The following is a 24,925-nucleotide window of genomic DNA, read 5'->3' on the forward strand; positions in this document are numbered from 1 at the left end:
AGTGTCAGGTTGCTGAGTTGATGTCAGGTAGCACTTCTGCACCAAAAGTGTGCTGAAAACCTGGAATGCTACTTTTTAAATCATCTTAGGATCAATAAAAATCAGCAATTAACAGATTATAGTTATGAGAAGTTATTAAGGGTGACCATGACAGGTAAATGGGGTAATGATAAAAATTCAGCACAATCAAACTGAATGGCTGAAAGACTCCAGTACCCGGGTTGCCTAAACCTATTCCTAATCTCTTAGTACCTCTGCCACCCCTTCTCTCTAAAACATTCTCAAGGTTTATGTTTGCTCCCTTTCTGACTCAGAGTCCATTTCCTCATTTGTCACGAGTATGCGATAGTCTTTAGCTCTTCTGTTCTCATCATATACTGTCAAGGGAGTCAGAGATTTACCTGTTGCATAGTTGAACTGCAATTATTCCACTTTCACACTGAATTGTATTCCCAGCCTGTCATGTAGCAGGATCACAGGACACTAAGGTAATAGCATTTTTCGAAAAAGTTCAATTTTGTGAGTCTTATTAATTTTTGAACAGATGGAGTGAGGTTGCAAATTCTTCATCTTAGTGTGGGCAAAATCGCAACTGAATGGCTATAACCTGGAAAAGTACACTTCTCTGATGGGCAACCTTTTCAGTTATTTATAGGCACACAGCCAGGAGAAAAATATTTTAATTTGACATGCAAATTTGTGAGATCCTTTACATTTCCATCTTCTACTTCCAGTGTACTTAGCATTCTCATTCATTTCTTAACATAAATTATCATAAAGACCACATGGAGAACATAAGTGCTTGGAGAATCGGTTGACTGTAACTCAGTTTAAAGGATGTGTAATATTGACATGAATAATGATGCACTGGACCACGTAGAAAAAAGTAGTCCCAACCGGATCTTAAATTTAGTTTTTGTTTGTCTTGAATCCACTGGGTGGGTTTGCAATGACAGTCATGTTGTAATCATGTAGGAGGAGCTTATATTCAAAACAGAACCTGATATAAGCTCTGAATTTATCAGTTCTCACAAGATATTTGGCTTTTCCAATGAAGACTGAGTAAGATCGCTCCTGCTAGTTGCCAGTGAAGATGAGAGCAGCTAGTGCACACTATGTTGATGCTGGTACTTTCTTCCTAAATGCCTCTGAGCCCCTTGACCAGCGAAGGGATTGTGGGACCCAGATTACCATCAGCCGAATTCCCCGACCCATGAACGCCTTCATGGTGTGGGCCAAAGATGAGAGGAAGAGGCTGTCTTTGCAGAATCCCAACCTTCAGAACACAGAGCTCAGCAAACTGTTGGGTAAGGATTGACAGAGTCGGGAATGGTTCCAATGCTCTGGATTTTACACATTTAAATAGCCTCTCAAAGAAAGTTACCATATTGTTAAGATGTTCTATAATGTCAGTTTTTGAAATTCGTAGATTACTGGTTATGGCTATGTTATTTCCTTTACAGCATGTTATACGTACATTGAAAGACAAATTACATTTCTTTCTTTCTCCTTCTGCGTGCTGCAACACATTATCCAACTGTGGAAAATTATGATTCTATGTGTCAGAATAAGCTATTTCCACATATGAATGTGTGTAAGTGCACCTGTTTCTCTGTGTTTTTCATGTAAGTGAATACATACCCTTGCATAGCTGCAGATACAATTTTATACACGTGCATATACAAATACATTTATACATAGGTATACATAGGAGCTTATGATTATGAAAGTATTAATGTGTAAAGAAAGAAAAAGAGTTTGCATTTCCATAGCACCCTTCAAAAACTTTCCAGGCAGTGAATTACTTAGAGACATACTGTCATTGTTGTAATGTAGGAAATTTACAGTCAGCAAGCTATCAGAAATAGCAAGTGGATAACCAGATAATCAGTTTTAGTTATGCGCGTTAACGTATAATTATTGATCGGGATAGTAGGAAGAAGTCCTCTGTCAAAATAGCATCATCAAATCTCCTAGAACCACCCAAAAGGACAAGTGTAGTTTCAGTTTATTGACCACCTTAAAAGATGACAGTTACAATAGAATAATTTCCTTTGTGCCACCTGCTGTACCACTGATGACATCTTTTATAATCCAGGATCATATCTGGACTTAGGAAATGTGGGTGTAATATTTCAGTATTGGTAGAATTCACACTGCCTTCTCTTTCACTGAAATAACTTTGCTCTTGTTGCCCTCAAACAACTTTCCATGCAAAGCATTCTCTCCATCAGTGAATGCAGTGAGGAGCCTTAGCTCTACAGAAAAAGGCTGGAGACTTCTATTCTGGATAGACGTCTTGCTCACTTGCTGAAGAGGTAGCAAGGCAGCTGCCCTGATCCTCAGATACAAGGCTCACCGCATCATCTTGCAATCAGGCAGTTTATACAGCAGATATAGGCCTCCAAAATTAAGTCCCTGGAGACATAAGTCTCTACCCAGCTAGAGCTGCCAGCCAAGCAGAGGTCAACAGGCCTCCTATTTGATAAGCCCCCATGAAATGTAATGGCTATGCCTGGAGTACACCGAACATCCTGAGGACTAAGCTCTTAGATCGGTGTTTTTGTGTATAATTGCAGTCCAGGTGAGCTGAAGTCCTTTAGTGCTCATTGATTATTCATTGAAGGGCCTCAACGGATGGTAGAGTGGCAAAATAAAGCTCGGGCCACCCCCTTTCAAATTTAATCCAGGAAAAGATAGGAAGACAGTGACATTTAGCACAAAAGCTTATAAATCACCTAGTTTAGCGAAAAGTGTTAGGGGATATGGGCCTGATGTGTAGAGTTAGACTGCATCAGACTTATTCTCACAGAATGATGGTAAAGGCTCAAGGAGTTAAATGGTCTTCTCCTTTTGCAAGGTAACACCCAAGACAGCTTACGTTTGTGTTACCAGTGATATCTTTAAGCAGTTAAAGATTAAGATGGCCCAATTCAGGCAATGCCCACTGAGTAAAAGCAAACCGGGAGATTAAAACATTAAATTTTGTCAGTTGCACTCATTTCTTCTGGAAAAAATGTTTTCATATCAGAACATGTTTGATTTACTAAGTAATGGAGGAGAAAGTGAGGACTGCAGATGCTGGAGGCCAGAGTTGAAAAATGTGGCGCTGGAAAATTATAGCAGGCCAGGCAGCATCCGAGGAGCAGGAGAATCGACGTTTCGGGCATAAGCCCTTCTTCAGGAATGAGGCTGGTGTGCCAAACAGGCTGAGATAAAAGGTAGGGGGGAGGGAATTTGGGAGAGGGGCGCTGGGAATACGATAGGTGGAAGGAGGTTAAGGTGAGGGTGATAGGTCGGAGAGGGGGTGGGGGCGGATAGGTCGGGAAGAAGATTGCAGGTCAAGAAGGCGGTGCTGAATCCGGGGGTTGGGACTGAGTTAAGGTGGGGGGAGGGGAAATGAGGAAGCTGGAGAAATCTACATTCATCTGTGTGGTTGGAGGGTTCCTAGGCAGAAGATGATTCGCTCTTCCTCCAGGCGTCGTGTGGTCAGGGTATGGCAATGGAGGAGGCCAAGGACGGGCATGTCCTTGGCGGAGTGGGAGGGGGAGTTAAAGTGTTCAGCCATGGGACGGTTGGGTTGGTTGGTGCAGGTGTCCCAGTATTCCCTGAAATGTTCCGCAAGTAGGCGGCCTGTCTCCCCAATTGAGAGGACACCACATCGGGTGCAGCGTGTGCAGTAGATGATATGTGTGGAAGTGCAGGTGAATTTGCGATGGATATGGAAGGATCCATTGGGGCCTTGGAGGGAGGTGAGGGGGGAGGTGTGGGCGCAAGTTTTGCACTTCTTGCGGTTGCAGGGAAAGGTGTCGGGAGTGAAGGTAAGGTTGGTGGGGGTTGTGGACCTGACGAGGGAGTTGCGGAGGGAGTGGTCTCTCCGGAATGCTGTTAGGGGTGGGGAGGGAAATATATCCCTGGTGGTGGGGTCTGTTTGGAGGTGGCAGAAATGATGGAGGATGATACAATGTATCTGGAGGTTGGTGGGGTGGAAGGTGAGGACCAGTGGGGTTCTGTCCTGGTGGCGATTGGAGGGGTGGGGTTCAAGGACAGGGGAGCGGGAAGTGGAGGAGATCCAGTGGAGAGCGTCGTCGACCACGTCGGAGGGGAAATTGCGGTCTTTGAAGAAGGAGGCCATTTGGGTTGTTCGGTAGTGGAATTGGTCCTCCTGGGAGCAGATGCAGCGGAGGCGAAGGAATTGGGAATATTGGGGATGCCGTTTTTACAGTGGGCAGGGTGGGAGGAGGTGTAATCTAGGTAGCTGTGGGAGTCGGTCGGTTTGTAGTAGATGTCTGTATTGAGTCGGTCACCCGAGATATAAATGGAGAGGTCTAGGAATGGGAGGGAGGAATCTGAGACGGTCCAGGTAAATTTGAGGTCGGGGTGGAAGGTGTTAGTAAAGTGGATGAACTGGGAGAACGTGAGGACTGCAGATGCTGGAGATAAGAGCCAAAAATTGTGTTGCTGGAAAAGCACAGCAGGTCAGGCAGCATCCAGGGAGCAGGAGAATCGACGTTTCGGGCGTAAGCCCTTCTTCAGGAATGAGGAGGGCGTGCCAAGCAGGCTAAGATAAAAGGTAGGGAGGAGGGACTTGAGGGAGGGGCGTTGGGGATGCGATAGGTGGAAGGAGGTTAAGGTGAGGGTGATAGGCCGGAGAAGGGGTGGGGACGGAGACGTCGGGAAGAAGATTGCCCATCAAGAAGGCGGTGCTGAGTCTGAGAGTTGGGACTGAGATAAGGTGGGGGGAGGGGAAATGAGGAAGCTAGAGAAATCTGCATTCATCCCTTGTTTTTGGAGGGTTCCTAGGCAGACGATGAGGTGCTCTTCCTCAAGGTGTCGTGTTGCCATGGTCTGGCGATGGTGGAGGCCAAGGACCTGCATGTCCTTGGTGGAGTGGGAGGGGGAGTTAAAGTGTTCAGCCACGGGGCGGTTGGGTTGGTTGGTGCAGGTGTCCCAGAAGTGTTCTCTGAAACGTTCCGCCAAGTAGGTGGCCTGTCTCCACAATGTAGAGGAGGCCACATCAGGTGCAGCGGATACAGTAAATGATGTGTGTGGAGGTGCAGGTGAATTTGTGACGGATATGGAAGGATCTTTTGGGTCCTTGGAGGGAAGTGAGGGGGGAGGTGTGGGCGCAAGTTTTGCATTTCTTGCAGTTGCAGGGGAAGGTGTAGGGAGTGGAGGTTGGGTTGATGGGGAATGTGAACCTAACGAGGGAGTTGCGGAGGGAATGGTGTTTCTGGAACGCTGATAGGGGAGGGGAGGGAAATATATCCTTGGTGGTGGGGTGTGTTTGGAGGTGGTGGAAATGAGACGAAGGATGATATGATGTATCTGGAGGTTGGTGGGGTGGTAAGTGAGGACCAGTGGGGTTCTGTCCTGGTGGCAATTGGAGGGGCGGGGTTCAAGGGTGGAGGAGCGGGACGTGGAGGAGATGCGGTGTATAGCATCATCAACCATGTCTGAGGGGAAATTGCGGTCTTTGAAGAAGGAGGCCATCTGGGTTGTTCGGAATTGGAATTGGTCCTCCTGGGAGCAGATGCGGCGGAGGTGAAGGAATTGGGAATATGGGATGGCGTTTTTACAGGGAGCAGGCTGGGAGGAGGTGTAATCTAGGTGGTTGTGGGAGTCGGTCGGTTTATAGTAAATGTCTGTGTTGAGTCGGTCACCCGAGATAGAAATGGAGAGGTCTATGAAGGGGAGGGAGGAGTCTGAGACGGTCCAGGTAAATTTGAGGTCGGGGTGGAAGGTGTAGTAAAGTGGATGAACTGTTCAACCTCCTCATGGGAGCACAAAGTAGCACCGATACAGTCATCGATGTAGCGGAGGAAAAGGTGCCAGTGGTGCCAGTGAAGCTGCGGAAGATGGACTGTTCCACATATCCTACGAAGAGGCAGGCATAGCTGGGGCCCATGCGGGTGCCCATGGCTACTCCTTTGGTTTGGAGGTAGTGGGAGGATTGGAAGGAGAGGTTGTTCAGGGTGAGGACCAGTTCAGTCAGTCGAAGGAGGGTGTCAGTGGAAGGGTACTGGTTGGTTCGGCGGGAAAGGGAGAAGTGGAGCGCTTTGAGGCCTTCGTGATGGGGGTTGGAGGTGTATAGGGACGGGATGTCCATAGTGAAGATAAGGCGTTGGGGGCCATGGAAGCAAAAATCATGGAGGAGGTGGAAGGCGTGGGTGGTCTCCCAAATGTAGGTGGGATGTTCTTGGGACTAAGGGGGACAGGACAGTGTCGAGGTATGCAGAGATGAGTTTGGTGGGGCAGGAGCAGGCTGAAACAATGGGTCAGCCGGGGCAGTCAGGTCTGTGGATTTTGGGCAGGAGGGAGAAACGGGCGGAGCGGGGTTGTGGGACTATGAGGTGAGAGGCAGTGGATGGGAGATCCCCTGAGGTGATGAGGTTATGGATGGTCTGGGAGATGATGGTTTGGTGGTGGGAGGTTGGGTCATGGTCAAGGGGGCAGTAGGAGGAGGTGTCCGCGAGTTGGCGTCTAGCTTCAGCGGTGTAAAGATCGGTGCACCAAACTACCACTGTGCCTCCCTTGTCTGCCAGTTTGATGGTGAGGTTGGGGTTGGAGCAGTGGGAGTGGAGGGCTGCACTTCCCGCACCTCCACCCTTGAACCCCACCCCTCCAATTGCCACCAGGACAGAACCCCACTGGTCCTCACCTTCCACCCCACCAACCTCCGGATACATCGTATCATTCTCCGTCATTTCCGCCACCTCCAAACAGACCCCACCACCAGGGATATATTTCCCTCTCCTCCCCTATCAGCATTCCGGAGAGACCACTCCCTCCGTAACTCCCTCATCAGGTCCACACCCCCCTACCTACCCAACCTCCACTCCTGGCACCTTCCCCTGCAACTGCAAGAAAAGCAAAACTTGGCGCCCACACCTCCCCCCTCACCTCCCTCCAAGGCCCCAGTGGATCCTTCCATATCCATCACAAATTTACCTGCACCTCCACACACATCATTTATTGTGTCCATTGCACCCGACATGGTGTCATCTACATTGGGGAGACAGGACGCCTACTTGCGGAGCGTTTCAGGGAACACCTCTGGGACACCCGCACCAACCAACCCAACTGTCCCGTGGCTGAACACTTTAACTCCCCCTCCCACTCCGCCAAGGACATGCAGGTCCTTGGCCTCCTCCATCGCCAGACCCTGACCACATGACGCCTGGAGGAAGAGCACCTCATCTTCCGCCTAGGAACCCTCAACCTTATCTCAGTACCAACCAATGGATTCAGCACCGCCCTCTTGACCTGCAATCTTCTTCCTGACCTATCCACCCCCACCCCATCTCCGGCCTATCACCCTCACCCTCACCTCCTTCCACCTATCGTATTCCCAGCACCTCTCCCCCAAATTCCCTCCCCCCTACCTTTTATCTCAGCCCGCATGGCACACCAGCCTCATTCCTGAAGAACGGCTTATGCCCAAAATGTCGATTCTCCTGCTCCTCGAATGCTGCCTGGCCTGTTGTGTTTTTCCAGCACCACATTTTTCAACTTTACTAAGTAATAGTCAGTGTACTTCAATGAGTCAAATATATGGTGACGTTTGTAGAATTAACAATTCACGTTGTTGACATCTAGTATGGCTACTACCCTTTCCGCAGATGCTCCCTGTGGATTTTCACCACTTCAGGTCTGTAATAAATCTCAGCAAAAAGAGCTATCAAAAGAAAAGCTTTGCCAAAGAGAAGTTTTAAAGAGAAGAGAAAGATAGAGCAGTTGAAGAAGGGAATTCCAGAGCTCAGGGCCAGAGTTGAAGGCACGACAACTAATCATGGAGCACATAAAATCAGGAATACACAAAAAAGTTGAATTGAAGAAGTGCAGGGAATATGGAGGCTTAGGAGGATGTGGCATAGTTAGGGAGAGGTGAATCCGAGGATGGATTTGAACCCAAGGATGAGAACTTTAACCCCAAGAAGACAGTGGAGGTGAGCGAGCACAGGGTGATGGGTGAAAGTTAGGATACAAGTAAATTAATTTTTGATGAGTTCAGGTTTATTCGGGTTCAGGGATCATTTTCCAGGCTGATGTTAATAAATTGCTTACTGTGCTGCAGAAGTGGCTGTACATCCTGGTCAACACTTGTTCCTTGTTCATATAGGTCAGCACAGTGTAAGGCTGGTCAGGAGAGAATTGAAATAGTCTTGTCTAAAGTTAACAAAGACGTGGATGAAGATTTCACATGAAGGTGAGCTAGGTATTCGAAAACAAAGGGCAATGCGCTAATAGGATACCCTAATTGAAATTTGAGCAGGATATGTCTCCAATTAAAGACATTCAGGTACTAGTTGAGATCTGATGGAGATTATGTGAACTTAACAATTGGTTCATAGAGCTAATGAATCCTGCTGAATTTATCCAGAAAGAGGCCATCATTTATTGAGCACCTTTCATGAGTTCACAATGCCCCAAAGTGCTCTATAGCCAGTATGTTTGCTGTAATTATAGAGTCATAGAGTCATAGAGATGTACAACATGGAAACACTACACTTAAAAAGTATTGACAAAATGCAGTCAAGAGCATGAGATTTAGAATAGGATGTTGGGTAGTAGTAGAACAAGATCCAATTATATCCTCCAATGAGGAATTGGCTAAATACTTGAAGCAGAATAAAATGAGGGATATACAGAGAAAGCAGAGGAGTGGGACAAATTGAATAACACTTCAAAAGAATCAGTACATATTGTTGAATTTGACTTTGCTTGTCAAGAATAGCCATGTTTTGTGCTATATTATTCTAAAGTTCTATGATTCTATCTGCTTAAATGCTGTATAATCAGAATTATTTCTTTCTAATTTTTTTACCCCATCTCCAACCAGTCTCAATGATCCTCCTTCTTTCCTTTACCAGGGCGGTGTTGGAAATCACTTACTGTTGTGCAGAAGCGGCCATACATCCTGGAAGCGGAGAGGTTGCGGGTTGAACACATGTTGGAGTATCCCAACTACAAATACAGGCCACGACGAAAAAGCCAAACCCGTGGCCCCTACAGGAATGGCATTTCTGCTCCTAGGGATGGCACTGACCAGCTGGAATCCGCAGGCCTTCAAGACAAGGAACTGCCCACCAGCACCCAGACAATGGATCATATCAGCAGCCCAAACCTCCCCCCAAAGATAAATTCACCCTCCAGCATGCCGGAAACCTTCTCTTTTGGGAAACAGCCTCCAGTCTCCAGAGAGCAACTTACTCACCTACTTCACACATCAGAAACAGGGAATATGTCGACAGGGATGGAATGGGCGAGGTCTCATCCAGTTTATAGTCATCCCGAAACCAAATGGAGTCCAAATGGTAGCCAATTCCACCAGCCAAGCCCACTGCTCCCTCCCCATGATACAGGACTGTGTTCTCACAACACGGGAGTAGGAACTTCTCCATTGGTTGGAAGTTTAGCCCAGTGCTGTGGTCAGCTATGTCAAGCTCCGCAAACAGTGAACAGCTCAGAAGACCTAGATAGTTTGTGCTATGCTGAACTACTGGCTGATGTGGATCGCAATGAGTTTGACCAGTACCTCAGCAATGACTCCTGGTCCGATCCACTTGGCCATCTATTGAATGAGAAGGTCTTTGGGAGCAATGACACCGGTGAAACTGATCTTGTGTCTGTGTTGGCTGACATGAACACAGCCTGTTATAATACCATTTCCAGATTCATTTGACACTCTTTCATAATGGCACTCCCAGTACAGCAAGTGATAGAGGGCTGCACAGTCGAAGTGCTACCTTTCAGAAGAGTCATGAAACTGATGTCTTACGTATCTCTGATATCCTGGTCCAATATTTGAGACTTAATCTATACCACTCAAAACAGATTATCTGACCATTATTACATTGCTAATGCGGGAGCTTGCCATGTGTATGCTAGCGTTTCCTACATTACAACAGTGACTTTAGAGATACAGCATTATATTAGTTCTAAAATACTTTGGGATGTCAAAAAGTCGCTGTCTAGAATCACGTCTTTCTATCAGACTTTCTTTACCTTTCATTCTTTCTCAGCCAATGAATAGAGCGAATGGAAATGAGAGGATTATAAGTCCTTTATTGCAGAAAAAATAGATCTAACTTTTTCATGTATGTCATAGTAATATGTTGATTTTGATAATCAATCAACAAATTTATTTGAAGTACTAGTTTCAAATTTATATTTAAAAAATTTAGTTTTAAGTCTCTTGTGTCATAAAGATCAAATTTGGCAGAGTTTCCGCACGCAGAGTCAATCTGGCAGGAGCTGACAAGTATGTCTTGGGAGTGCAGGGAGTTCCAATATGAAGCAGAATAAAATGTGAGAAAAATATTGGAGAATAATGTTTTGTACAAAAGTAGAGGATTCACTGTAGAGGCCAATTCTCTGGTATATTTAATGGCTCAGGCCACATTCCTTGCTTTTGTTAGTGTGGTAATTTTCCAACCTGACCTCTAAACATTGGAAACTGAGAGGGTGAAGGGGGAGAAGGATGGTGCTGGGATCCGTTGGAAAGTATTAGAGGGATCTGCTATTTCAATAAATAGGAAGTGGGGAAAGATAAGTCAGATAACACCCCAAGGGGTTGGTAAATTATAATGAAAAGTTTAGCTTTTCTTGACAAGCTGCACAAAATCTGGAGTCAGTTTTATCAACAAAAGGTACGCTGAGGTGGAGAGCAGGGCGCTATGAGTCAGGGCTGTGACTCTTTGATTGGTGAAAGCAAGTGAGCACTGATTTTCCTCTTGTGTACTCCAGGGCTGCATTGCTGCAGCTGGGGGTGAGTAATAATGGAGGAGAGTGACAAAAAAGTCACATTGATGGCCAGTTTGCCACCTCCATTTGCAACCTAGGTCATTTTCCAAAGGGCAAGAGGATGTGAGAGCTTGAGAATTTAGTTGTGCAATCAGGAAATCAAACTAATAAGAGGCTCAATAGGACCCTGCCTTTACATTTCTTCAGATCTTCATGGTTTCTGGAGATTGTAAGGTGTTTTGAATGTGGAGCAGCTGAAGAATAGCAAAAACAGGATAGGCTTAGGTTTGAATGGAAAAATGTCAAGTGGAGCCAAATCGATTTAGAGTCGAAGGGGAGGTATGACTTTCACACAGTAAGGCTAAATAGCCTTTTCCCAGGTAACAAGTTCCTACTCTGTCCCAGATCCTAGGGCCAAAATCTCTCAGGGAAAGCAGACTGTTTGCACCTTCCCTTTTCCCCCACGACATAACCACTCACCCTTTCAGCAGGAAAGTTAATAGGCAACCAAATGACTGAGAAGATTGACCTGCAGCTCTGACCTGGCCCAAATTGGTGCCCCACTGTAGGAAGAAGTCCAACAGTCTGGAGCAGACAGCCAAACAGATTGGAATACAGCCTCAGCAGTTCCTGCAGCACCAAGAGCTCCTGAGTGAGTCCTGCTGGTCCCAATGTATCCCACAACAAGGCAATATGGTGGTAATCTACAGGGAGGGTTTGTCCACTACAGGATGGGAGTCAGGGGACTGGAAACATGGACTGGGTGGTTTAGACAGCAGGTAAGTAAAAAGGAAGAGAAGGATTATCATACTGAATGGGGTACTATCTCTGGGAAGAATCATGTGGTTGGTCATACCATCTCTACCTCTGAGCCAGAAGCTTTGGGCTCAAATAATACCATAAGATAAAGGAGCAGAATTAGGCTATTCAGCCAATTGAGTCTGCTCTGCCTTCCAATCATGACTAATATGTTCCTCAACCCCATTCACCTGGCTTTTTCCCGTAACCTTGACCTCTTCCTAATCAAGTACTTATCTGTCTCTGTCTTAAATACACTCAGTGACTTGGCCTCCACAGCCCTCTATGGCAATGAGTTCCACAACCATCCTCTGGTTGAAGGAAGTCCCCCTCATCTCAGTTCTAAAGTGTCATGCTTTCATTCTGAGGCTGTGCCCATGTATCCTAGTCTTTCCTCCTAGTGGAAATATCTTCTCCACATCCACTCTATAGGCCTCTCAGCATTCTGTAACTTTCAATCACACCCCCCCTCATCCTTCAAAACTCCATCTTGTACAAACCTAGAATCCTTGACTGCTCCTCATATGTCAAACCCTTCATTTCCAGGATCATTCCTGTAAACCTATGGCAGGCAGTAAGAGTGGGAGAGTTACCTGGTCAGCCAGAGCCATCTGATGCTATAGTGCAATAACCTCCCATGTTAAAATACTCCACATACTGGTTCTTGCCAGAAGTAAACATCATTCTTGTTTCAAATGGATACTGCAATGCGCTATCTTCATCTTAAGGTCAGGTTTTCCTGTCATGTGTTGGGGTGTGCACCCTCCGAAGATTACAACCTCCCCAAACAATCTTTGACCTTGAAAAACATTTTAAAGAATAGACTGCCCACTCCCACCCAATACGCCTGCAAAACATTTTTAAAAATTTTTTTAAACTTTCCCCCCACACTACCGCCTACATGCGGCAGTGCTTTTTTTTCCTCCAGGTTTTATTTTCTTTTTTTTTGTGCAGCGAAATATTTTATAGTGTGGGCAGCCAATTATCAGGGCCAAATGCCTTTGTTACAAACTCTATTGACCCTGAATTACTTATTTAAACATGGCGGCTAGGCTGGTAATTTCAGTGTTTGCCCAGTGCTTACCCTGCAGTGGGGTAAGCTCAGGGGTGTGTGGGAAGGTGGTGAGCTGGGCACACACCCTAATTTATGTGTCTCCCATTCCCAGCAAAATGCACCAGACCTAGTTCTCTTTGACCTTGAAATTTCACTGAGTGATACTCTCACACACGTCATCACTTGTGTAAAACACATGGGTTTATTATTGGCCTAAAGTTTAATTGAAATGAATTAAAGCCTCAACAAAATAAAATACTGGTTCCACAATGAAGTTTACCCTCCTGCTTCCAATCATACAATTTACAGGCCATTTAAATCAAGGATAGATTTGAAAGCACGTGACAGCAATTGTTTTGGCTGTGCTGAAGTGATAGAACTGGATGCAAAAAAGATATATATTGTGAATAGTTCAAGGCTACACTGAGCCTAAGCCAACTGGAACATTAATCAGAAAACTGGAAGAATTGATGCACCCAATGTTCAACTTCCAATTTGCGAGTGATTCTTGGAACAAAAACTCTGGAACCCATCTGAAGAATTGAAGACTAATTTAATATTTGCAGGGCAAAGGCTTAGCTAGGCAAACAGGATGAAAGGAACAAGGAAAGAAACTTCTCTAAGATCAGTTAAAGAGCTCAGGACTGCACACAGCAGGAGAGGTTGGGTTGGCGAATTCAGGTCATTGTCCTTCCTGTGGAGTGAATTTACAATTTCCAAGATTATGTTGGGAGCAAGGAACACTGACCCTTTACCACATCCAACAGAAAATTGTCACAGCGCTCCCTGCAATTTTCTTCCATTAATGTTGCTCATTACACGCAGCACAGACTCAACAGTAAGGCAGCTATTTCTGTATCATTGAACTGACACACATACAGTTAGACACAAGCAACTCTCTATAGATGTTGGCTGAATTGGAAAGGGAATCAGTGGTGTTACAAAGGTATATCTTGAAACAAGGGGGAAAGCCATGAAATTGATAGGTTTAAGAATGTGGAAAAATGGTTTCTTTGACGATCTATCAAGGTTACCTTTGACCAAAAATGGATTTCTCACTGCCTCTATTTTAATTTCCAGAAACTTTTTTCCTGATTATGCAAATAAAAAGACAGTTTGCATAGAAGATGTGGTCAGTGATTATTTCTTGAGAATGTTTGCCTTTTTTTTGTTAAGGTTCCTTGGTATGCTGAAATCTTAGTCCAGTTCTCATGTGCTTAAGCTGCAGTGACACTCTGAGGCAGTGCTGTGGGAGCTGTACATACATTTCCTCCTTCGGATTAGATCAAAGTGAGGCCCTGTCTCCCCAGGATAACACTCTAAATCTAATGTGTTATTCTAAAAAGAACAGAGAGCTCTCCTGACATCCTGAGCACAATTCCTCCCTTAATAAAAACATCACTGAACACAGTTTACTTTGTAAATGATCATAAAGCTATATGCCATGGAATTTCAAAGTGACTTATTGTATGCAAAGCAATTTGAGAAGCTTCTGAGAGAAATGTTATGATGCAAAGACATATCTTTCCATGTATTTTCTTTGCTCCATTTTCCTGGGTCTTTGCCCATCACCTGTCACCCTTGTCCCAATAAGTGGATGGACAATACTGATAGGTGGCTATGATCACAAGGGGACAAGTTATTTGGGCATCAGTTTTCTTAAATGTACCCAGAATTGAAGAATCTAAGCCCAAACTATTGAGTGAAATCTTGAAATCCTGATCAGGTTGTAGCCTCAATTAAACTTCCCAGTATACCTACTATAACCAAATACTCCCACATTAATCAATATACTAACTCAGCCTGACAATATTCTGTTGTGAGTAAATTACCCCAAGTTACCTTTTATTCAGCTACTTATTAAGAAATTTCACAGACAATAAAATTACAGAAACAATGATTTAAACCTTATTGTATGTAGCAACCAAAATAAGAGCCTTCAAGTAAGCAAGTTAACCACCACAACTCAACTTGACTATTACCTGACTAATGGTAGAATCTAGCCAGGATTCCAACCAATAGTGTCAGTCTTTGGATGTGTCCAGGGTTCAATCCTTATGCAGTGCTGTTCTTTGAAGTTCTGCTGCTGAATTGTTCTGAGGTTGAATTTTTATACATTTTTCTCTCTGTCAAGCTTGTGGTATGATATTATTGACGATTCTTTAGATTCCCTCATGCCCATCATTGATTACACTTCTGGAGATCTCACGTCTGTAGCTTGCCTTCTTATCAGAAGTAAATTCCCTGCTCCTTGTTGTATTTGGTGTTAGTTGTCTGTTTGAAACAGTCTGTTCTGCAATTAACCCCTTTACTTCAGGACATTTCTCCTGCAGGCAATCTTAAATGCCCACTTATCATGAGGCAGTAGGTTATCAAGCAGTGATGCCTCCTCTCTCCCAGGAAGCACCTTCCTTATGTTGTTTCAAATGCTTCTTCCCAGGGCTGGTTAATGAACAAGTTGCTTTTAATCCTTTTTCATCTCAGGAAATAAGTTATTTCAAAAAAGAGTTATAGCTGATTCTTTCAATACATGATGTTATTAAAATTCTGAAGTGTACATTATCACAATCAATGATTCTGAATCCCCACTCTGGGGAAGGAAGTTCCACAGATTTGCAGTACTCTGGGAAAACAGTTTTTTCCTTAATTTCTGTTTCAAATGGGAGATCGCTTAATTTTAAAGTGACTGCAATAGACAGGGTTAAGGGAATCCATAAACAGAGGTTCAGGTTTGAGCTTTGTGTTATATAGTTGTGAATGGCAGTGGACAATTGAAGAACTCACTGTAGGAGGAGTCTTTGGTCTAATTTAAAAATACGTGTAAAGACAGAAAATAGGTGCAAGAGTAGAACATTCAGCCCTTCGAGCCTACACCACCAATCAATATGATCATGGCTGATCATGCAATCTCAGTATCCCATTCCCACTTTCTCTCCGTACCCCTTGATCCCTTTAGCTGCAAGGGCCATATCCAGCTCCCTCTTGAATATGTCTATCAAGCTGACCCCAACAGCTTTCAGTGGTAGAGAATTCCACAAGTTCACAACTCTGAGAGAAGAAATTTTTCCTCATCTCAGACTTGAGTGGCTTACCCCTTATTCCTAGACTGTGACCCCCTAGGTCTGGATTTCCCCAACATCAGGAACATTCTTCCTGCAACGAGCCTGTCCCATCCCATCAGGATTTTATGTGTTTCTCTGAAATCCCCTCTCATTCTCGTAAATTCCAGAGAGCACAAGCCCAGTCGATCCAGTCTTTGTTCATATATCAGGTCTGGTTTAAAATTGCTGATCAATGCAGTTCTTAAAAAAGATCCAACAAAAAGCCTCCTTACTCGGTCCCTGCTCCACTGTGTCCAAATCCACTTGATGAAATTGGTTTTTGTCTCTACTGAAAACTCCTCCTTAAACTTGCAGTGAAATTACAGAAGTTAGTGAAGCATCACCGCTCAAAACTGGGACATTAAGTAGCTGCTCCAACAGACTCCCACTGTAACTCCAGCCTGAGTCAGCCATAATGACTGTATGTACACCTGAGCTGTACATAAGTTAAGTGCGTTTTTCTGGAGCCATATATCCTCCACTGAAGTCCTGCTAGCGGACTGGTGATATAAAGGAAGTGCAGAATCTAGGGTAGGGACCCAATGTCAATGACTCCTACTGTTAGGACCATAGACAGTACCTATACTCAGCGCAGGCATCAGGGCTGTAAGGGGCTTGAGCCAGGTGAACCTGTGAATTTGGGCCCAGGCATTTGCAAGTACAGGAACAAACAGCATTCTGGATGTAATTTGAACCAGTCACTTTGAAAAGCTTCTCTCTTCCTCTACTTCTTCCTTTTCTCTCTTTCACTCTTTTGATCTTTCTTCCTTTCATCCTATTTTTTTCTCCATTTGTTCTAATTGTCTCTCTCTTTATCTGTTTATTCCTGCCTTCCTTCTTTCATTACTTCCTTATCCCTCAGCTGGTACAATCTAAGACTTATTACCTCATGCTGCCAACATCTGGTCTTAATGATCCAGGAGTAATCCAGGATGTGGAAGCTCAGAGATAATGGACAACAAACATTAGAGAAACGTACATTCTATACAAACCAGGGATGCCCCACATTTTCCCTTCTTTTACTGTCTTGTTTTCCTTTCCACCAACATTAAAGAAGAACCTTTGGTCATATGTTGATGTGAATAAATTATACTCTATGGGTGCCTCTGTGCACTGTGCAATCTACATAGACCTTTACAGCAGTCACAATGTGACTTTGCATCATTCTGTACTATATATAGGCCCTAGAATCAAAAGTTAGTCATCTATGAAAATAACGTCATCAGGCTAATGATTATTAACTGAAACAGTAGAGTGAGCAATGTGCCAAAGTAGTTTTGTTTTATCTTGGCAGATATTGGAAATTAATTAAAAGCAAATTCAAGAACTATCTCTTGTACATTTCCTATTTTATTCAATACAAAGCAATATCACTTATTTATTTAATCATGAATCTAAACGATGTTGCCACCGTGAGTTCTTTCACATGCATCTGAGAGGGCAGATTAGGCCTCATTTTAATTTCTCTCCTGATAGGCAGCCAGGGAAATGTTTTAGAGATTGCAGTAAAATAGAGAAGTGATTAACTTTTTCAGTACAGACTGGGCATTGAACCAGCAGATTAAAGGAGTTTGATGTGAAAAAACCACTGAAAAGCTGGATGCTTCATTACTGGACAAGTCTGTGCCTAATTACGGCTAGAGAGGTGGGGGGTACTTGTATGCAGTGGCAGCACACTGCCTGGGGGTCACTTCAACCCAGGTTCACAGTCCCACATTGACTAGAAAATATTTGTACATAAGAGCAATGAGCTTTGTGGGATTGTCCCTGCCTCAGGGCCAGGAGGCTTGGATTTAAGTCCTACCTACTTCAGATGTTACAAAAGGGCACCAGGGAACAAATTTTGTTGTGCTCACCCACTCTGAGCGTTGTTTTAATTCTGCCATGTTTGACAGATCTGCTCAGGAAACCAGATACGGATTTATTCAAGGTCATTTCACAAAACAAAGTTTTTTTATTTATTGAAAGGTAAACATTAAAATCCTACTGTTGAAAAATGTTAATTACCTAAGGCAACACCTTTTGGTTCTTGTTGACAAGTGTTGAAATTTCTGGCTGTGCCATTGGCTGGTTTCCATATCCTCCTGGTGAATACTACAGTTGCAACCTCGGGCCAGGAAACCTCGGCACTTAGATTATATGTCAGGAAATCTGATTTTCTGCTCTGCTTTTCAAAAGAGTTATCATATTTTATTTTTTCACACCATCACTGGCTTGGCCAGCAATTGTTCACCACCATTAGCTACTCATGAGAAGGTGGTAATGAGCATCTACTACAGTGAATGTGGTGTGAGGACACACGCGGTGTTCTTAAAGAGAAAGCTCCAGGATCTGACATCAGTGACAATGAAAGAACAGTAATATAACTCTAAGTCACCGATGTATGTGTTTCTACTGCTCTTGTCCTTTTAGATGGTAGAGGAATGTGTTGTTCAGGAAGCCTTTGTAAGTGGCTAGAGCACACTTAGAATAGTATACACTGCTGTCATTGTATGTTGGTTTGGAGGAAGCGAATACTGAAGGTGGCAACATGGTACCAGTCAAGTAAGCTGTTTTGTCCTAGATAGTGACAAGCTCCTTCAGAGATTTGGGAGTTAAATTTATCCAGGCAAGTTGGGAGTATTCCATCACACTCCTGAGTTGTGCTTTGTTGATTAAGAACAGATTTTGAGGTGAATGAAGAATTCTCAGTCTCTGACCTACCCTACTTATATGGCTAGTTCAATTTCATTTCTGATCACTTTTAACCCCAGGATGTTGATAGTGGGGGATTCAGTGATGGTAATGCCATTGAATGTCAAAGGATGATGATTAGATTCTCTCTTCTTAGCGATGGTCATTGCCTGGCACTTGTATAGCGCAAATGTTACTGGCCACTTGTCAGTCCAGACCTGAATGTTGTCAAGGTCTTGCTGCCTAAGAACATGGACTGCTGCAGTGTTTAAGGCATCACATTGTTTAAAAAAAATCATTCGTGGGATGTGGCATTGCTGGCTACTCCAGCATTTAGTGTCCATCCTAACTGTCTGCAGAGTAGTTAAGAATTAAACCACATTGTTGTGGGTTTGGAGTCACATGCAGGCCATAAGACCATAAGACCATAAGGCATAGGAGTGGAAGCAAGGCTATTCAATCCATCGAGTCCACTCCATCAGTTAATCATGGCTGATGGCCATTTCAGTTCCACTTACCCACACTCTCCCCATAGCCCTTAATTCCTTGAGAGATCAAGAATTTATCAAACTCTGCGTGAAGACACCCCAGGTCCCGGCCTCCGCTGCACTCCATGGCAATGAGTTCCACAGGCCCACCACTCTCTGGTGGACGAAATGTCTCCTCATTTCCATTCTAAATTGACCCACTGTAATCTTAAGGCTGTGCCCACGGGTCCTAGTCTCCCCACCTAATGGAAACTACTTCCCAGCATCCACCCTTTCTAAGCCATGCAGTATTTTGTAAGTTTCTATTAGATCTCCCCTCAGCCGATCATCATATGTTAGGCCTAACATTCCAGGGATCATCCATGTGAATCTCTGCTGGACACGGTCCAGTGCCAGTATGTCCTTCCTGAGGTGTGGGGCCCAAAATTGGACACAGTATTCTAAGTGGGGCCTAACTAGAGCTTTACAAAGTCTCAGAAGCATGTCGCTGCTTTTATATTCCAACCCTCTTGAGATAAATGACAACATTACATTTGCTTTCTTAATCACAAACTCAACTTGCAAATCAACCTTTAGAGAACCCTGGACTAGCACACCCAGATCCTTTTGTACTTTGGCTTTATGAATTTTCTCACTGTTTAGAAACTAGTCCATGCCTGTATTCTTTTTTCCAAGGTGCAAGACCTCACACTTGCTCACATTGAACTTCATCAGCCATTTCCTGGACCACTTTCCTAAACTTTCTAAATCTTTCTGCATTCTCCCCACTCCCTCAGAGTCCGCCTAACTTCGTATCATTGGCGAACTTCACCAGAATGCCCCCCAGTCCTTTCATCCTGATCATTAATATATAAAGTGAACACCTGCAGCCCCAAGACTGAACCCTGCAGGATACCACTTGTCACTAGCTGCCATTCTGAAAAAGAACCATTTATCCCAACTCTCTGCCTTCTGTCAGATAGTCAATCCCCAATCCATGCCAGTAGCTCACCTTGAACACCATGGGCCCTCCCATTACTCAGCAGCCTCCCGTGAGGTACCTTGTCTTTGGAAGTCTAGATAGATAACATAACATACCAGATAAAAACATAACAGGCCAGACCAGATAAGGATGGCAGATTTCCTTCCCTAAAGGGCATTAATGAACAAGATGTGTATTTTCAGCAACCAACACTGGTTACATGTCACCATTAATCTCGCTTTTTATTCCACATAATTGTCAATTTCAAATTTCACCAACTGCCATCATGCAATTTGAATCCATGTTGCCAGAACATTAGCCTCAGGTTCTGGATTACTAGATTAGTAACATTATCATTATGGCACTACGTACCTCCTTTAACCTTTAACCAACCTTCCCTTTTGCTCTACTTACATTTCCCCTTTATCAACAACATAAACCTCAGCATATTTCCCTCTTTTTTTCATGGCAGCATGATGGCTCAGTGGTTAGTCCTGTTGCTTCACAGCACCAGGGACCCAGGTTCAATTCCAGCCTTGAGTGGCTGTCAGTGTGGAGCTTGCATGTTCTCCCTGTGTGTGCATGGGTTTCCTCCCACAATGCAAAGATGTGCAGGTTAAGTGAATTGGCCATGATAAATTGCCCATAGTGTTCAGGGATGTGTAGGTTAGGTGCATTAGTCACTGGCAAATATAGGGTAATAGGGGAGGGGTCTGGGTAGATTACTCTTCAGAGGATCAGTGCGGACTTATTGGGCCAAAAGGCCTGTTTCCACACTGTAGGGATTCTATGATTCAGTTTTGAAGTAGAATCAAATGGGACTTGAAATAATTCCTTTTCTATCTCTGCAGATGCTGCCATATCTTCTGAGTTGCTCCAGCATTTTCTGTTTTTATTCCAGATCTCCAGCAGCCAAAATATCTTGCTTTTATTTTGGGGTTCTAAGAGGAAGCTCACACCTGCCTGAGGAAAGCCTCGTTGCCATTGATGCTTTCAAACACCAGGAGCTAGGCTGGTCTGGAGAAGGACAGTCCCTGTCAGATCCTTCATTCACACCCAGAATCTGAACTCCAGTGAACATTGTCAGCAAGGAAGCTGTGATGGAGAAGCAACTATTGTTCATTTCCCTCGGGAACGTGCTGTTACAGAGTGGGTCTGGGAGGAGATGATTTTGGCATCAGGCTGTTGAGCTATACATACCTGCTGGGCCATCCTGGGCAGCTTCCAAGGCAAGGTGACCCATGTTGGCCTATGGCATAGTGAAGTGATGAGACAATCAGTGATCTGTCCAGATTTTTAATTCAGCTGATCTCACAAAGTCTTCATCAGTTTCATTTACAATTCTTGACTTTTGAAAGGGTCAGGTACTAACCAGATAGGATCTTAGACTTGAGGTTGAACCTCAAGTGTTTCTCTTAACTTCATGAATAGGTAGCATTTTGTTGAGCCCTGCTGTATTTATGATGTGATTACATTATGTAATTGCTATGACAACCAACAACACTCAAGAGGTTTGACACCATCCAGGACAAAGCAGCCCACTTGACTGGCACCAAATCCACAATCAATCACCCGCTCCGCTACCAATGCTCAGAAACAGCAGTGCATACAATCTACAAGATACCCTGCAGAAATTCACTAACGATCTTTCAACAGCATCTTCCAAACTCACAACAGCTTCATCTGCTTCACAAGCTTTTACTTCAATGCATCGTTACTACCCCTGCAATCATGCCTCTTGGTGGTCAGTTCTACATTGTCCCTGACACGTGGCATACAGAAGTTTCTTGTGAACTCTGTATTGAATTTCTTGGTGACTATCGCTTCTTGACGACTTTTATTTATGTTCTTCCCCACAAGTGACAACATGGGGCTGAATTTTACAGATTGCCTTGCATACAGGAAAGCAAGCAGGTAGACCTATAAACCAGGCTACCGTGACTTTAGCTGTTTGCATGCCATCAGATTTCCCACCCTGTGCTCCCACTGTGATTTTATAAATGGTGGGATAGATATTGAATGGGCTGCCCCTCATTGGCTAATTGCAATTCACAAGTGTGCAATGAAAGCCCAGTTAAGAATTGATCCACCATGCCTCCGATTTAATGGGGTGGTAGTAGAGGGCAGTGATCATTGTTCAGCCTTGTGATAGCCACTTGAATGGGGGATGCCATTGCTGGGCTCCTGATGACAATTGGCAGTTCCTCCCCTTATTGATTCCCCCTTCTCCTCTATACAACCCACCCAGCCCCAACACCAGCCCCAATGATATCCCAAAGAACTGAGGGTTCTAGTACATTTCTGACCTCCACCTTAATCAATTTGTAATGCTGGCAGTGACCACTGCTCCTGCTGAAGTACAGAGACATTAGACTCTGATTGCAATGGCTTTATGATAGGAACTTCCTCCTGGAGATGGAGTTCTGCCTCCTACTAATTAAAGGGATGTTACCTTGAAACCTAAAGCAAGGAAGGCTAGTAAATGGAAATAGGCTGTCCTCTGATGAGCTAGGGTGTGAGGAGCAGGCCACCAGTCTATGAGGTTTGGTTAACCCAGATGGCAGAAAGCTGGTCTGCAAGACAGAATAACTCCAACAGCGTGTGTTCAATTCCCACATGAATTAAGGTTGCTGTGAAAGGCTTTCCTTCTCAACCTCTTCCCTTGCCTGAGGTTTAGTTACCCTCAGGTTAAACCACCACTTTACCTCAGTCCATAATCCAGTGCATTCTGTCGATATCCATATTATCAAAACATTTCAGAATTTTAAATGCTCAGCAGCTGAGCAAGGTGATCTCTCAATCCAGCATGGTAGTCTCTCAGCCCAACATGGCTGTCTCTCAGCCCAACATGGCAGTCTCTCAGCCCAACATGGTGGTCTCTCAGCCCAGCATGGCAATCTCTCAGCCCAGCATGGCAATCGCTCAGCCCAACATGGCTGTCTCTCAGCCCAACATGGCGATCTCTCAGCCCAACATGGCGGTCACTCAGCCCAACATGGCAGTCACTCAGCCCAACATGGCAGTCGCTCAGCCCAACATGGCAGTCACTCAGCCCAACATGGCAGTCGCTCAGCCCAACATGGCTGTCTCTCAGCCCAGCATGGCTGTCTCTCAGCCCAACATGGCAGTCGCTCAGCCCAACATGGCTGTCTCTCAGCCCAGCATGGCTGTCTCTCAGCCCAACATGGCAGTCTCTCAGCGCAGTGTAGTGGACTTTCAGCCCAGTGTTGCCTCAGCATGGATCTCAGGTCTCAAGGTGATCCAGAGCAGTCTCCCGGCCTTGAGAACCTTGAGGTTAAGCCCAGCACGGTCTGGAGTCAAGACCTGACACAGACTGGAGGGTAGGTTCAAGCAGGGACTGGGATGGAAGAACTGTTGTTCAGTACATTTTGTTTCTCTGTTTTCTAACTCATTCAAACAATCTACAATACTGAACTTTTATTTCTTTATTTTTCTAAGTATTTTTTCTGTTAGAACTAGTAGTGAAGAATACTTGCCTCCTTTTATACCTCAGATAATGCCATAAGTGGCAACTTGTAAATTTTTCATTGTACTCATTTCAGTACATGTGACAATAAAGCTAATTCATTTATAACTGAAAGACTCTTTTGCGCTGTGGACACAACTGAGCTGATTTTACTTAATGTTATTACAAACAATAGGATGAGGACATATTCACCCATTGGTATAGGTTGGTTTTAGAACCAAAGGTGCCAGGGGTGAGCTCAGGAATGAATATGCAGTCCTGTCATTGACCTTGGACTGAGATCAGAATAACCCTGATGAGAAAAGGGTGGAAATAACAAAAGACAGTGTGATGGAAAATAGTATTTAATGCAAATAATTCTTAGTCAAATTAATTTATTTCTTATGTTTACATAATAATTTGCTTCACTTGCCTCCTTCTTTTTGAACAGTGAAAGACATCCCATTATTTGAATGTAAAAGGTAAGTGTTCTGGCCTTATTGTTGATTTGGATCAACTTCAAGTGCAGGTGATGAATCATCACAGTCAATCAGAAACACACACCACATGACTCAGTGAATTAACACTTTCACCACTTCAGCAGCTCCTAATCTGGTAAACTGGTTAGACGTTTGGCACAAAAACAGGAATTGCTGGAAAAGCTCAGCGGATCTGGCAGCATATGTGCTTTCTGTTAACCTGGGTCTTAAAAGACAGGTAAAATGGGGAATATTGCATATTTGGATAACACCTTTAACTTTTGGGACGACTGCACGAATAGTGGGGTTTGATTCCCAGTGCACTGCTCCAATGAGACGTAATATAATGGATCCCAATTTCAGCATTCCCTGTATATGCAATGTATACATAATCTTTCAGTTGTGCGGGTGTTCCAAGGACATGCATGTGCATTGTGCTTGGCTGTTAATCTACTCAAAGGTAACTCCTGGGATTATGTTCCACCCCTGCTATGTGTTATTTTCACAGTGAGTGCTGTTGCCAGCTGTTTTTGCTGAGCCATTTCCCTTAATGTGGCCCACTGGACTGATGGGAATTTTGGACAGGGTACAGTGGTTCTACCATATTGTCCTCATCGGCAGTTTGCAGTAAAGGAGCTTCTCTGACTGTACATACATGAATCAACAGTTATAACAATGCAGCTGCCACACATACTCACTGTGTATGATCAAGGTTACAGCTAATCAACACAGGTCCCAGGTTGCCAAGTGAGCAGCATCAGCTTTGAATGTTTGCACTCTGACTCTTCAGTGCTCAACTTTGGCAATGGTTTAGCTGTTTGTCAAAGTGAAACTTGATATTTTTTCATTTCACCCTGATTTTGACACTCACTACTGTCGCTGCTTCTGGTTTCAATAGTGCTTTAGCTATTGGAAAAGTAGTTTTGATCCTGTAAAACATTAGTCTTTGGGACTGGATTCCTGTTCATGCCTGACATTCTGGAGAAGAGCCACTGGATACAAAACCTTAATTCCAATCTCTCTCCACAGATGCTGCCAGACCTGCTGAGTTTCACCAGCAATTCCTGTTTTTGTTTCAGATTTCCACCATCTGCAGTTCTTTGTTTTCTGCATAGCATTTCATCTTCCTTTAGTTGAATGTAAACGTCCTTTGCATTAA

General features: G+C 44.2%; 1 protein-coding gene across 1 annotated transcript; it reads left to right on the top strand.

Annotated features, from left to right (window-relative positions):
- The first annotated feature begins 1,201 nt into the window (after positions 1-1,201).
- Positions 1,202-9,685, top strand: LOC140453736 (transcription factor SOX-7-like). The gene is made up of 2 exons (XM_072548694.1): positions 1,202-1,307; positions 8,874-9,685. Exons 1-2 carry the CDS (start codon positions 1,214-1,216, stop codon positions 9,683-9,685), a joined length of 906 nt encoding a protein of 301 aa, XP_072404795.1. The 5' UTR covers positions 1,202-1,213.
- Positions 9,686-24,925: the final 15,240 nt, after the last annotated feature.

The sequence above is a fragment of the Chiloscyllium punctatum genome, chromosome 27, assembly GCF_047496795.1.
Source record: "Chiloscyllium punctatum isolate Juve2018m chromosome 27, sChiPun1.3, whole genome shotgun sequence".
NCBI classification, from domain to species: Eukaryota; Metazoa; Chordata; class Chondrichthyes; order Orectolobiformes; family Hemiscylliidae; genus Chiloscyllium; species Chiloscyllium punctatum.